Here is a 13,839-nt window from a genome sequence, read left to right as displayed (position 1 = left end):
CATGTATTTTAAAAATTGTGCTGAAAAATTATTCATTTGTTTTGTATAGCCATATATGGTAAAATTTTATTCTTATTTGCACGAAAATTATCTTTGACGGACTCTTCAGAATGTAACATTTATGAAAATATTCAACTTTGCAAGTTTTATTAAGGGTGGTAAGGGTTTTGGCGTGAAAAAAAACACTTTTTCTCGATTTTTTTTTTAACTTTGCGTGAATCGAACTGATCAAAACTTTTGTGCATTATAGTGTAACATATCAGTAACATGCTGTAATTTTTCTATGCAAAAATATCGACAAACGACTCGGTGGCGAAGCTTTTTGTAGAACGTCTCTGGAAAAACATGATTTGCGGTGTTATCTGCCATTCAAAAACTACTTAAGCGATTTCTTTCAAACTTTGTGTGCGGATTCTATGTAAAAATACCTAACCCCTACGTTAAAGCTTCGAGATAAATTTTCAATTAAGGTAAAAACTGTCCAAACTATGCAAAATTTGGCATCTGGGCTAACTTTGACACTTGTCACAATATGAAGGAAGACCTTGAGGGAGACAAAAAAATCGCAATGCCCTACACCAACTTAGAAAGCTTCATTTTCAAGAAGTTACAAAATACTCCTAGCTGAAAAATATTATTTTTTTTTTTTCAATTTGTTTATTTGATAAGGCACGTATGCGTTAGCTTAAAAGTGCCATTTTTTCATTGTTTTACATTTTGAATTTCTTAAAACTAGGGGGTTACACATTTCAATATTATTTTGTTTTATATAATGAAACTAAAAAAAAACTTTACAGCTAACTTATACATATAAAAGAGGGTATAATATAATATTCGTAAGATTTGGGGGACGGGTCATTTTGTGTGTTCTTTGTTTAGTAATTCACTTTATGATTTTTAGAAGGGAGTTTGTAGGAGAAATTAATTATTAACTAAGCGGAACATTTTACAAGCTTATTAACTAGAAATAACTAGAAAGAGTGGTTCAAGATTAAGGGGAATTAATTAGGGCTATTTTAAAGTAGTGGTACTGTTGGGCATTTCTTAACGAGATTAAATATTGATCAACTAAAACTAAGCACTTAAGTTTTGGGAAGATATTCAAGGGGAGAAGGGGTGAAGTCATACATCTGTGTATCAGAGACATGGGAGAGAGGGTGGACAAGGCTGAACAGGGGGGGGGATATAAACTTTCAGTTTCCGGCATCAGGAATCAACGACCAGGATTACAGATTCGAACGGATGTATCAAGTATTGGGACGCCGGGCGGTTTTCCTCGAGCCGGCAGGGGTTCCTCCAGACGATTTCGTAGTACGGCTCAGATACGGATCGGGAACACATCGCGTTGCGCGTGTGATGTTGTACTGTAGATCTCGTGTTGTTGGTTCATTCGATAGATGTTTTGTCTCGTCTTGGGGTCGTATCAAACCATCGTTGGGGTACGGTAGGCGGAAGAGGGCACTTCTGGGAATAATAAGAGAAAAGATAGGGGCATTTAAATTTGGATATTGATGGTTTTGAGGAACGTGTATATAAGGGACGATATAGAGAATATCGCGGCTTGCTAGTACATCTCGAACCGGGACATTGGGTGATCTTCCTCGGGCCCGAAGGGAATCGAATAGTTGAGATCTGGCAGAACAGTACTCGGCGCATGCCCAGACAACATGTTCGATTTCGTGATAACCGTTGCCACAAGCGCAGATACCGCTATCCACGAGCCCAATACGCCGGAGATGTGCGTCCAGCGTGTAGTGATTGGACATGAGCCGAGACATCACGCGAATGAAATCCCGACCCACATCCATCCCTCTGAACCAAGGTTTAGTCGATACCTTAGGGATTATCGAATGTAGCCACCTTCCCAGTTCACCATTGCTCCATGAAGTTTGCCAACTTTCGAGGGTTCTCTGATGAGTGATACTGAAAAATTCGCTGAAGCTAATTGGTCTTTCATATATGTCACCTTGTAAAGCGCCCGCCTTAGCTAAAGAGTCCGCTTCTTCATTACCTGGAATGGAGCAATGCGAGGGAACCCAAACTAAGGTAATCTTGTACGATCTTACAGACAAAGCACGCAGGCGCTCCCAGATTTTCCCCAGAAAATATGGAATGTGCTTTCTAGGTTTCATTGAACGGAGAGCCTCGATTGAGCTGAGGCTATCCGAGATAATAAAGTAATGATCGGTGGGCAAAGTATCAATGATCCCAAGAGTATACTGAATAGCAGCAAGTTCTGCGACGTAAACTGAAGCAGGATCATTGAGTTTGAATGAGGCGGTGAGGTTTTGATTGAATATACCGAAGCCAGTGCAGCCGTCGAGGCTTGACCCGTCGGTGTAAAACATCTTGTTGCAGTCGACTTCTCGAAATTTACTATGAAAGATGTTTGGGATCACTTGCGGACGTATGTGATCGGGGATTCCACGAATCTCGTCTTTCATGGATGTGTCGAAGAATACAGTTGAATCAGAAGCATGAAAGAGATTGACACGGTTGGGATAGTATGAAGAAGGATTGATATTTTGTGCCATGTAATCGAAGTACAAGGACATAAATCGGGTTTGAGAATTGAGCTCGACAAGCCTTTCGAAATTTGCAATTACTAACGGGTTCAAGATATCGCATCGGATGAGCAATCGATATGAGAGTTCCCAAAATCGATTTTTCAGCGGAAGGACGCCCGCCAGCACTTCGAGACTCATCGTATGGGTCGAGTGCATGCAACCCAAAGCAATACGCAAACAACAATATTGGATTCGCTCTAGTTTGATGAAATGTATGTTCGCAGCGGAGCGGAAACAGAAACTCCCGTACTCCATCACCGACAATATTGTTGTTTGGTACAGCCTGATCAGGTCTCCTGGGTGGGCACCCCACCATGTTCCGGTTATTGTACGGAGAAAGTTGATCCTTTGCTGGCACTTCTGTTTCAGATACCTAATGTGACATCCCCAGGTTCCTTTAGAGTCGAACCAGACCCCGAGATATTTGAAAGTTGAAACCTGAGCAATAGTTTGACCCATTAATTGAAGCTGTAGTTGCGCTGGTTCACGCTTCCTTGAAAATACGACTAGCTCAGTTTTCTCCGTGGAGAACTCGATACCTAGCTGGAGGGCCCAAGCAGACAAATTGTCCAAGGTATCTTGCAATGGTCCTTGCAGATCGACGGCTTTGGGACCTGTAATAGAGACCACACCGTCATCTGCAAGCTGCCTTAGCGTGCAGGAATTGACAAGACATTCGTCAATGTCATTCACGTAAAAGTTATAGAGAAGGGGGCTTAGACATGAGCCCTGGGGAAGACCCATGTAGCTAATTCGTGATGTCGATAAATCACCATGCGAAAAATGCATATGTTTTTCAGACAACAGGTTTAGCAAAAAGTTGTTTAGCGTCGGTGAAAGACCATGCTGGTGCAGCTTCTCAGAAAGAATTTTGATAGAAACTGAATCAAAAGCCCCCTTTATATCTAGGAAAACTGATGCCATCTGCTCTTTGCTAGCATAAGCCATTTGAATTTCTGTTCGTCCCTTTGCCTTTGCGGAAACCAAATTGTGTATCTGACAGTAAGCCATTTGCTTCAACCCAATTATCGAGGCGAAACAAGATCATTTTCTCGAACAACTTTCGGATACAGGACAGCATCGCAATCGGTCGATACGAGTTGTGGTCGGAGGCTGGTTTTCCTGGTTTTTGAATGGCGATGACCTTCACTTGCCTCCAGTCATGAGGGACAATATTACCCTCAAGAAACTTATTAAATAAATTCAACAAGCGTCTCTTGGCAGAGTCTGGCAGATTCTTTAACAAGTTAAATTTGATTCTGTCTGGCCCTGGGGATTTATTGTTACATGATAAGAGAGCAAGTGAGAACTCCACCATCGAAAACGGTGTTTCGTTCGCGTTATTGTGAGGGGACGCGGCGCGGTAGATCTTCTGTGCCGGGGCGGAATCCGGACAAACCTTCTTGGCAAAATCGAATATCCAACGGTTTGAATATTCCACGCTCTCATTAGTACTGTTTCGGTTTCGTAAGCGTCGGGCCGTACTCCAAAGAGTGCTCATCGATGTTTCTCTCGTTAGTCCGTCGACGAACCGGCGCCAGTAGCTACGTTTTTTGGCTTTTATCAAACTCTTCATGCGCGTTTCCGCCATCGCGTACTGTCGGTAGCTAGCTGGCAGCCCGTCGTCCCGGAAGGTCTTATACGCAGCGGCCTTCTCCGCGTACACGTCTGAGCACTCTTTGTCCCACCATGGATTGGGAGGACGCCCGCGTGAATTCGCGTCTGGTACGCGTTTAGTCTGAGCTTGAATCGCGGTATCGAGAATCAAGCCAGCCAGGAACCCGCACTCTTCCTCCGGAGGAAGCTCTTGTGTCGATTCTACTTTTTCGGATATCGCGGACGCGTAGCTCTTCCAATCAATATTTCGTGTGAGGTCATACGAAACATTGATTGTATTCGGTGGCCCTGAACCGTTAGCAATATTAATTACGATTGGCAGATGGTCGCTGCCGTGGGGATCAGAGACTACCTTCCACATGCAATCTAACCGCAGCGATGTCGAGCAGAGGGACAGGTCTAAGGCGCTCGGACGCGCTGGAGGGGCAGGAATCCGTGTCATTTCACCCGTATTCAAAATAGTCATATTGAAGTTGTCGCAAAGCTCATGGAGTAGGGTAGATCGATTATCGTCATGAAGGCAACCCCATGCCGTGCCGTGGGAGTTGAAGTCACCTAAAACTAGCCTCGGTGCGGGGAGGAGTTCCGCAATATCGCAAAGCCGTCGGTGGCTAACTGAGGCTCTAGGGGGGATGTAGGTGGAAGCAATGCAAAGGTCTTTGCCTTTAATTCTGGTTTGGCAAGCGACAACTTCAATGCCTGGTGTCGAGGGGAGGTCGATCCGATTGAAAGAATAGCACTTTTTGATCCCCAAAAGTACTCCTCCGTAAGAGTCTTCTCGATCCAAGCGAATAATATTAAAATCGTGGAAGTGTACGGTTATTTCTGAAGTGAGCCATGTCTCGCATAGGGCAAATGCATCGCATTTCAAATTATTTAGTAAGATTTTAAACGAATCGATTTTCGGGATAATGCTTCTGCAATTCCACTGTAGAACAGTGATTAAATCCTTGACCTCGTTCGATGAATTAGCCATCGAAGGATACAATCGCTGAAAGAAGGGGCCATTTCGCAGTGAACTGCATCAAAAATGTTTTTACTGCGGGGAGAAAGCTTATCAAGATACTTTTAAGGGGGTCAGAAATGTTTAACGCTGTAAGAATACGGTCCACAATGTCAGAGAAATTTATTAAGCCAGCACTGTTTTCTTTCTCTGGCTGAGATATGGGAACACTTGGGGTTTTTGATGTTCCTGGAAGTGCTGGGAACTCCTTTTCTGAGCTCAGGTTACTGAGACCGGGAGCGACTTGCTTCGGTTTTGCACCAGTACTTCCTTGAGTAGTTATTTTAGGGGGACCATGAAGAGACACCTTCTGGCCTTTACGACGAAGCTTGGAAGAAGAAATGTTCTTCCTTTTTCTACTACTTCTAGGCACAGCAGAAGATGTTCCCTCCTGGGGTTCATCACAGTCGCCTTCGTCAGTAGACAAGTTGGTAAAGATGTTCGTAGAGACAGGTGGCGTAGCTATCTTAAGCATTTCTGCAAAAGATCGCTTAGAGCGTCCCTGAAGGGAACGCTTAAGATTTTCCTCGCGCTGTTTGTACGCGGGACATGAAGGGAGATCATGTGGGTTTCCCCCACAGTAGACACACTTTTCGACATCTCTACCACAGGAATCATCCGCATGATTCCCACCGCATTTCCCACAGCGGGCTTTATTGCTACAATGGGAGGCTGTGTGTCCCAATTGTTTGCAATTAGTACAGTTCATGACCCGCGGCACAAAGAGGCGAACAGGTAGACGAACCTTGTCAAAGAGGAGGTAATTGGGCAGGGCAGAGCCGGCGAAGGTCACCCGATAAGAGTCTGAGTTGACGTATATTTTCTTGCCGTCAGCTGCGACTGATGCTGAATGCAAACGTTTGCATTCCAGTATCTTCACTGGCTTAAGCATGGGGTCTTTGAAACAGCCAGTCCCATATTTTAGCAGGTCCTCGCAATTCAGACTCGAATCGGAAACGACCCCACTGACTTCAACCCTGCTAGCTGGAATATAAACCCGGTACTCCTTCGTAAAGGGCTCGTAGCCAGCAATATCATTTGCCTGAGTAGAACTGTTAACCACCACCCGAAGCTTATCAGGGCGAATTTTCGATATTTCTGTCACGGCCGAATACCGATCCGTCAGAACTCGAGAAATCTGCAACAGATTCAAACACTTTTTTTCTCTGGTCCGGAAGAAGATCACAAATGGCCCGGTGGCCGAGCTCGGATATACCTTGAGCCGGGGAGCCGATTTTATTTCGACGTCCATCTCACCTTGAGATGAACCGCCGTCAGGGGAAGTCATTTTTGCACGGGCCTATTGCCCAGTGCACGTTATTAAGACAACCAAGAAGGGGAAACGAAAACTAATACTTAGCTTGTGTATGTAACGGTATCCAGACGGCTTACTAAAAGAACACTGCTTCACTTCACTGACCGGCTAACGGTACTCAGAAACAGAAACACAAAAAAAGGGAAAAATAATGAAACCTCAACTAGGTGTAGAGTGTGCCAATAACCTTGAACGCGGATTAACACTATTTGTCGCTATAGAGTGTACGGACCGATGACAAAAGACTTCTATCTCGACTGAGTGAAAAAAAAAAATATTATTTGTTAATTTGGTAGAAAATATTCCCAATTGGACGAACAATGGGCGCACGCAAAAAAAAATTCTTCCAAATTCGTTTGGTATGATGATGATAATTACATTCTTTGGATTGTTTTTAAGCCGTAGTTAGTTCATCTCTAAGTTCTCCAAATTAATCAAAATTCACAGTTGAGAAAATGTCATCAAAAACGATTCATATTCCACGATTGCCAAGAGGAATCAGGAGAAATGATGCATTTTGTAATTGGATTTGACAGTAAAATTCAATTGTTTTTCAATGATTGGATTTTGCGTTTTATGTATTTGAAAATGTTCGTTTGTAAACTTTTTCTTTGAAGTATAAAATAAATAGTTTCCAAAATATGTCGTAAAATAATGGTGCCAAATTACATTGGACACATCTTATAGATTTTATTTCTTAGTAACAGTATGTTTTATCATATTTGAATGACTAAAATGTAAAAAAACAAGTAGCGATAGGTCGAATACAGATTATAATCGGATTTCTTTTCAAATCATTGTCAAGTCTATGGAAATTAGAGCAATTAGAGGTAGGGTAATAAATGAAACTCGAACGTTCCGACAGAGAGATGTTTCTAATAATGACATTGCTAAGCATTCGCTCAGAAAATAAATCTAGTTGCGTCCTTCTCAAATGCCAAAAGTTTTTAATGCAGACTGCAGACTTTATCAATTATTTTTTGAAGTGCTGTTGCGGTAATACCGCGCGGTAAAAGCTCATTTCCCGCACCGCATCCGCGGGGAAAAGTTTCTCACCGCACCGCAACTTTTTTGGTAAATATCGCGCGGTTGCGGTAATTACCGCAACCGCGACGAACCCTACTTGGAACACGAAAGTCGCTTGGTTTGCCCGGGTTCGGCCGAATGCTATATGATGCGCTGAAAACTCGCAACTTTGAAGTTGTAGCCTTGCAGGAAATTTGCTTGGCGGTACAAAAGCCTACCAGAGCGACAGCATAACAAACAAGCTGAGATCAGCCCTATAGTGCTGGGAAAAATGAGCCAACACGTGATCGAGTGACAGACGATCAGCGAAATAATGTGTGTAGGGGTGATGCACAGCCTTTCTTCAACTATAGCATCATAAACGTGCACTGCCCGAATTCCCGAGAACGAGATCGATCCATTTTGCGCGCATATTTTCAAACGCAACTCACACCCTGCGGTGTTGAATTCAATCCAAACCAACTCATTTTGCAAATCATCGTGTGTACACGACTCGAACCTATCGCATGGCGAATAGCACGCGATAAACTTTGTACACACCAAGAAACGTACTCACGGTTTAACTGTGGCGAGTTAATGCCAACACTGCTAAAAATCCATAGTATCTGCTGACACACAGTCAAACCATGTAAAACTTGGACCCGTGTCCTTGCTGTGTGGAGTGTTTATTGTGCGCTCTTCACCCTGCTCAATTTGAAAATATGCATGTTCACGAACGATTGGACCGTCCAGACGATATAGTCATCATATTGCTCGTTTGGCGAGCGAGCAACCAACGCGGCAACTCCATTTCCAAAATACCCGTAGTTGATTTAGTCACTTAGGTGCGAGTGTGTACAAATGCTAACGTTACCGAAAATCCATAGCACTTATTGCACTATCCGGACACTATAATCATGATGTTGCTCGTTTGGGATAAGAGCAACAACTGATTTAAACGGGAACGCTGCACCACTATTTAGAACATTTCATGTTAGATTGATCCACCAATCGGCTAGTATGTAAATGCTTAAAATACATCCAGTAATAGCGGAGTTATAAACATGCAAACCTTACATAGGGTTTCGTTACATAGGAGATATTTTAGATCTCAGAATGGCACCTAGCACCAAATAGTGAAGTAAAACATTTTTAATGTCAAAATTGAAAAGAAACTTCACAGTTTAAAACCTAAGTTTCGTGAATATGAAAAATATAACATCTTCCAGGTGAAATTTACCATTTTTGACCATGTAATTTTCTCATAAAACTGGACTTGGGAGCAGCACAAATCCCAATAATGGCAAGGGTTTATGGTTCCAACTAAATCATAATGGAGCGAAGTGTCGGATAGTTCAAAACGGTAATTGCATTTTCATAAAAGTTTACGTTCATAGACAGTTGGAACAAATGTGCTCTTAATTAGTATAGAACCTGTCCAATCACAACATGTGTGTTTTGCCAATTTGATATCGAAATGGTTCAGAAGCGTTTTGCTATGCATGACAAACAAGTTAGGCATTAATGGGTTAATCGGTCAAGTAAGTGAAAATTCTTGTATGGAAAAATCTCGGTATTAACATTACTAATGCGCTGAGTACATTAACATGATTAATTAACTCAAATTGATATAAAGTACTTCTCGGAATCGTAGATGCTATTAAATAATTTTAGAGCGGTGGAAATAACACATTTTGAAGACAACATACAATCCATAGACTCAGTCTACATCAAACATACTGATATTGAGTAATTGCTTAGTTAGTGTCACATTCTTAAAAGCTTAGAATATAGGTATATTTGACATAAACACTGAATCGCATACGGGTGTATCATCGCAATTAAATGGGACGGAAATATTGCGCTGCCAATTGCAACAATTGCTTTGTAGTTGAAACATGTTTCCTCCTTGTACATTCTTGCAGGCAAACGATTCGAACCAGCACTACACGAAGCTAACAACTACAAGGTGGTGATGAAGCTGACGATAAAGGAGGTCGACATCAATGATTTTGGCACATACAAGTGTGTGGTCAAGAACTCCCTCGGCGAAACTGATGGATCAATCAAAGTGTACCGTAAGTACAGGAAATCACTATGCCTTCTCTATTGACTGAATCAAATCTGGTAACGTTGCGGTGAGAATTCAATTTCAACTATCAAAACAAGTTACAATTTTAACAGCAAAGGATAATTGGTTCGCAACAATAGTGCAAATCTTGGTCGGTGCAAATGTTCGTCTCACAACATGGCTTTCACTGTTCAGTGTCGGGGCTGAAGCTGTTCTAGGTTGCCTTCAAAGTTGTTTAATATCTAATAAAATCATACGTACACACTGCTGAGGTAATTTATTCTCAGTTGGTAATCAAAACCGAGGGTGCCACCGACGAGCCATGCTAGGTCACTTTAAAGTCCTATAGCAGTGTTCTGTGTTCTCTATCGGTTGGTTTATCTCTGCAGGCTCCCTCGTTCACCGAATTGTTTATTCTTGCTCATGCTTTGTGGTGCTTGGATGTAGGGTAGAAATTTCAAATACGCCCCTACCAAGAAGACTGGCTACACAAGTTCGAAACTTCGATTACTTTGCTTATTTCATAATTAGTTAGAAATTTCCATCCTAATTTTTCAAAGAAACATTTTAACAGATTGTACTAACCCGTTTTTCAAAACTGATCAATATTAGCTTTTTGCTTCGACTGAAGTCATATTGTTTGAGTGTTAATCATGTTGAAAAAAGAGCAATTATGTAAAACAAACCTCGATTTATCTCAGACACAGCTATTTTACCGTCTTTTCTATAAGGGGATGTACCGTATTATTCATTAGGCTGATTTCTATTAATTGAATTTTTTTTTTTCATTTCGTTTATTTGATAGGCACAAATGCGTTAGCTTGGCGGTGCCGAATTCTTTTGTTTTTACATTTTGAATATCTTAAAACTAGGAGGTTACAATGTTGAAATATTTTTTTTATAAAAGAGAAAAAATTTACAGCTATCTTAAGACTAGAAAAAAAAATTCTATATATAAGAGAGGGGGCAAAAGATTTTTTTTTATGAAAAATTTTAAAACAAGGAATTCAATAGTAATAGTTTTTTAGGAAATATTTACAGTTATCTTAAAACTAACAATATAGTTTGGTACACAAAAGGGGGAACAAATATTTATGAAAAATTTCACAGATGTTTAATTGAAAATTGATACTATAAGCGAAAGGTGGTTTATCAAGCTTGACTCGTTTTGCTGGTTTTACTTCACTAAAATACTTCTTAAAATGTACACTCTTAGAAAAAATAAAAATTACATTTCACTTAAACAATATAGCGACGTATTTTTCTGTCTGATACTAGTATTTTACGTGTTCTGATATGTAAAATTAAATTTTGCGACTATTTTGATGTAAAATTCAGACTGAATGGCCCAGGGAAAGCCGAACAACTCACATTTTTACAAGTAATTAAATGTAAATTTATATGAATTGGGACGCTCCTTTTATGTGCATCTGGCAAGATGTAAAGTTACAAGCTTTTTTTTACTGTGTAGTTTTAAAAGTCAGTTACTTTTACGGTTCAAATAATTAATGCAAATTTAAAATTTTTAACGTTTTGTTCTCTTGTACCCTACCACATTGTATTCGAAATATGCTCCGAAGCATGGTTATGCGTGAGAAGCTCTACCGTGTGCGAGATTACGTTCCATTTAATGATTAATCTTCTGGCTGTCGTACTCAATTTGATAGCACGAGCGGTAACCTTGAATGCAAAATACACATATTTTAGAGGTCTCATATGTCAGCCTAGTGTAGCCCGATTGTAATGAATATGTGCATGGTGAGACGGTGTCGACAATACGTATCAAAATGATCAAGGCATTTGAAAATTTGTTATCACAAAAAACTTTAATTTGAAGCATTATTTTGATTCTAGAATTTCTCACTGACACTAATGTAAATTGTCAAATAAGTATTTTTATATTGTTTTCTCTCATTAGTTTAACATCTATTATACCGTTCCTTAGTGTAAACGCATAATCAGGCTTTTTTTAAATCAACAAACTCTTGAAATGATATTCACGTATTAAAAGGCTCCAGAGCGAGTACCATAACACTGACGATCGTGCAGGTATATGTAATAATTTTTTCAATGCTTTGTATGAATGGTTAAAAAAGCTGCAATACATATAAGTAGTGATGAAATAATGTTTATTTTTACGTAGTTTAGAAAGTGCATACTTTGTACATGCATTCGCGATCGCTGTTATTTTAATCTATAAAGTTGAAATGGTTATTTAGTTTTTCACAGCAGTCTCATCAGAATGCTGGTACTATATCAAAGCATTTATTTAGCTGAATACACTCACTGACGCGGTTATGTTTAAATCATTATTTCGCATACGGTATGTATGTACTGGTCCTCTGCCCGCACAGTGCGAATCGAATACAAGAAGAAAGGATCATGGACCGGTTGCTACAGATGCCGTTAGTCGTTCGTTCGTTCGCCGAGTAGACAAAACATGGCAGGAAGGAAGCATTTCTCAGTCCCCCTTTAGTAACGACAGAAGTTTCTATTTGCGACTCTATTTCCTAGCACATTTATTCTTGTGCTTGTTTCATTCATATTTATACCTCCCCTACAACGGAACCCGATTTGTGGGGCATAATAGAGCCCTCCCTGTAAACACAGTTCGTTTAACATCTGTGAATCTGTTATTCCCAGCTTATTCCATGTGTCGACAGACTATAACTGAAGTTTAGGTGGTTATGAATTTCAAGTGGCACAAATAATGAAATGAACTTTTAAATGTGAATCATGACCCAGACGCAAACAGTCCGAAATCACTCTACATGGCTTTGTTGACTGACGAGATGGAAAGAGTTGAATTTGCTTCGCTGCAGTTTCTCCATAATGTGTTAATTCCTTGAACATATGAATATATTTGTACTTTTGAAAGTTCACCATTGAAATTTTTCGAGAGCATGTGAGTTTCCGCAAAACGACTGCTCTATATCGTATAAGACAATTTAAGTGAAAAGTCTTGGTTTATACCCAGGTCAGCCGCCCTTCTTCCCATCCTTTTTGACTCTATTAACAACGAGACGTTTCCGAGCTGACCTGGGTAAAATGTAGTATTTGTTTGTGATTTTCGCAATGTGTTTATTTAAGGATCACACAAACCAGCTAAGCATTGATTAACATTGACAGAGCTATGGTCCTTGGCACGAGATGGCTTTTGTTTTGACGTAGGACTACGTCTTTGTTTTCGATATAGGGGTGCACGTTACAAATTCTACAAAAATGGTATGTAACGAAAAGTGGTCCAATTTTAAACGCATATAATTCAGCCATCTCACGATAAATTTTCAAATTTTTTGCGCATATCGCCCTGAAATACTTCTAAGAATAGATTACAATTGATAAACCCAAAGATTTTTAATATCATAGCATTAAAAATTTAAATAATGAACAACCTAGTCAAAATATCGCGCATTTACACACAGAAGATAGCGCTTCCCTAGTCCAGCACGACAGATTTGCGTACTTATCGCGCTACGCTTTTATGAATGACGTCATCATCGACTATTTAAACGGACGGATTTCACCGAACCAGCTCAGTTGCCTGTTGAGCGGCAGACGAAGCAGATCACTGCGCTGTGTGTTTTCACAGCCAGTGTAGCTGAGACAGAAGTCCGTTACACTACCTGTGGAGATACGCTACCCAGTGACTAAGCTTGTCCGTTCAAACACTATGCTATCTTTTGTGTTGTGCTCGTTTCCAGCACACTTTTATGAATAATTATTCGTACACAAAATAGTTTGTACATGCGAGCTCCATTTTCAAACACGGTTAACATAGTGTCGTGGTATTAGTTGTCTCTTTCGCTCTACCCATCATTATCAGCGTTAATTCATTTTGCTTTGTGCGCTTGGGTTTAACGTTTGAGGCGAATGTGTAGGTAGGTAGATCTAATTTGTTACTTGATTGCACAACGAAAGCTTATTGTTTACGTTCGATCAATTCATTGATTCATTTCCCCTTCGCGTGATTCATTTCCACTCAGCCTATAGTATTTTGATTCTACTAATAGGTACATACTACGAATGCAGGTACATACTATGAATGAATGCACTGCCCTCTTGGAAAACCGTTGCAAAAACGCATCTTGTCCATATATAAAATTGTTTTCTATTCTTGTAGATTTATAGTTTCGATATATGATTAAGACCACTGCATTCGCTATATTTGTATGCGTACTTTAGGAAAGTTACAATAATGGAAAAATATAACTAGAATGCTTGGTCTATACATGAAATGTGATTATATTGTCTAAAATTT

General features: G+C 40.3%; 1 protein-coding gene across 2 annotated transcripts in view; it reads left to right on the top strand.

The window, feature by feature from the left end:
• LOC131682698 (lachesin-like) overlaps window positions 1–13,839 on the top strand; it is a 110,399-nt gene that overhangs the window by 84,864 nt on the left and 11,696 nt on the right. For both annotated transcript variants that reach the window (XM_058964384.1, XM_058964383.1), the window contains one exon: window positions 9,433–9,585. In XM_058964384.1, coding sequence (XP_058820367.1) covers window positions 9,433–9,585 — 153 coding nt within the window. The remainder of the gene's footprint in view (window positions 1–9,432; window positions 9,586–13,839) is intronic.

The sequence above is a fragment of the Topomyia yanbarensis genome, chromosome 2 (genome assembly GCF_030247195.1).
Source record: "Topomyia yanbarensis strain Yona2022 chromosome 2, ASM3024719v1, whole genome shotgun sequence".
Taxonomy (NCBI): Eukaryota; Metazoa; Arthropoda; class Insecta; order Diptera; family Culicidae; genus Topomyia; species Topomyia yanbarensis.
This window is presented reverse-complemented; position numbering and strand designations above follow the sequence as displayed.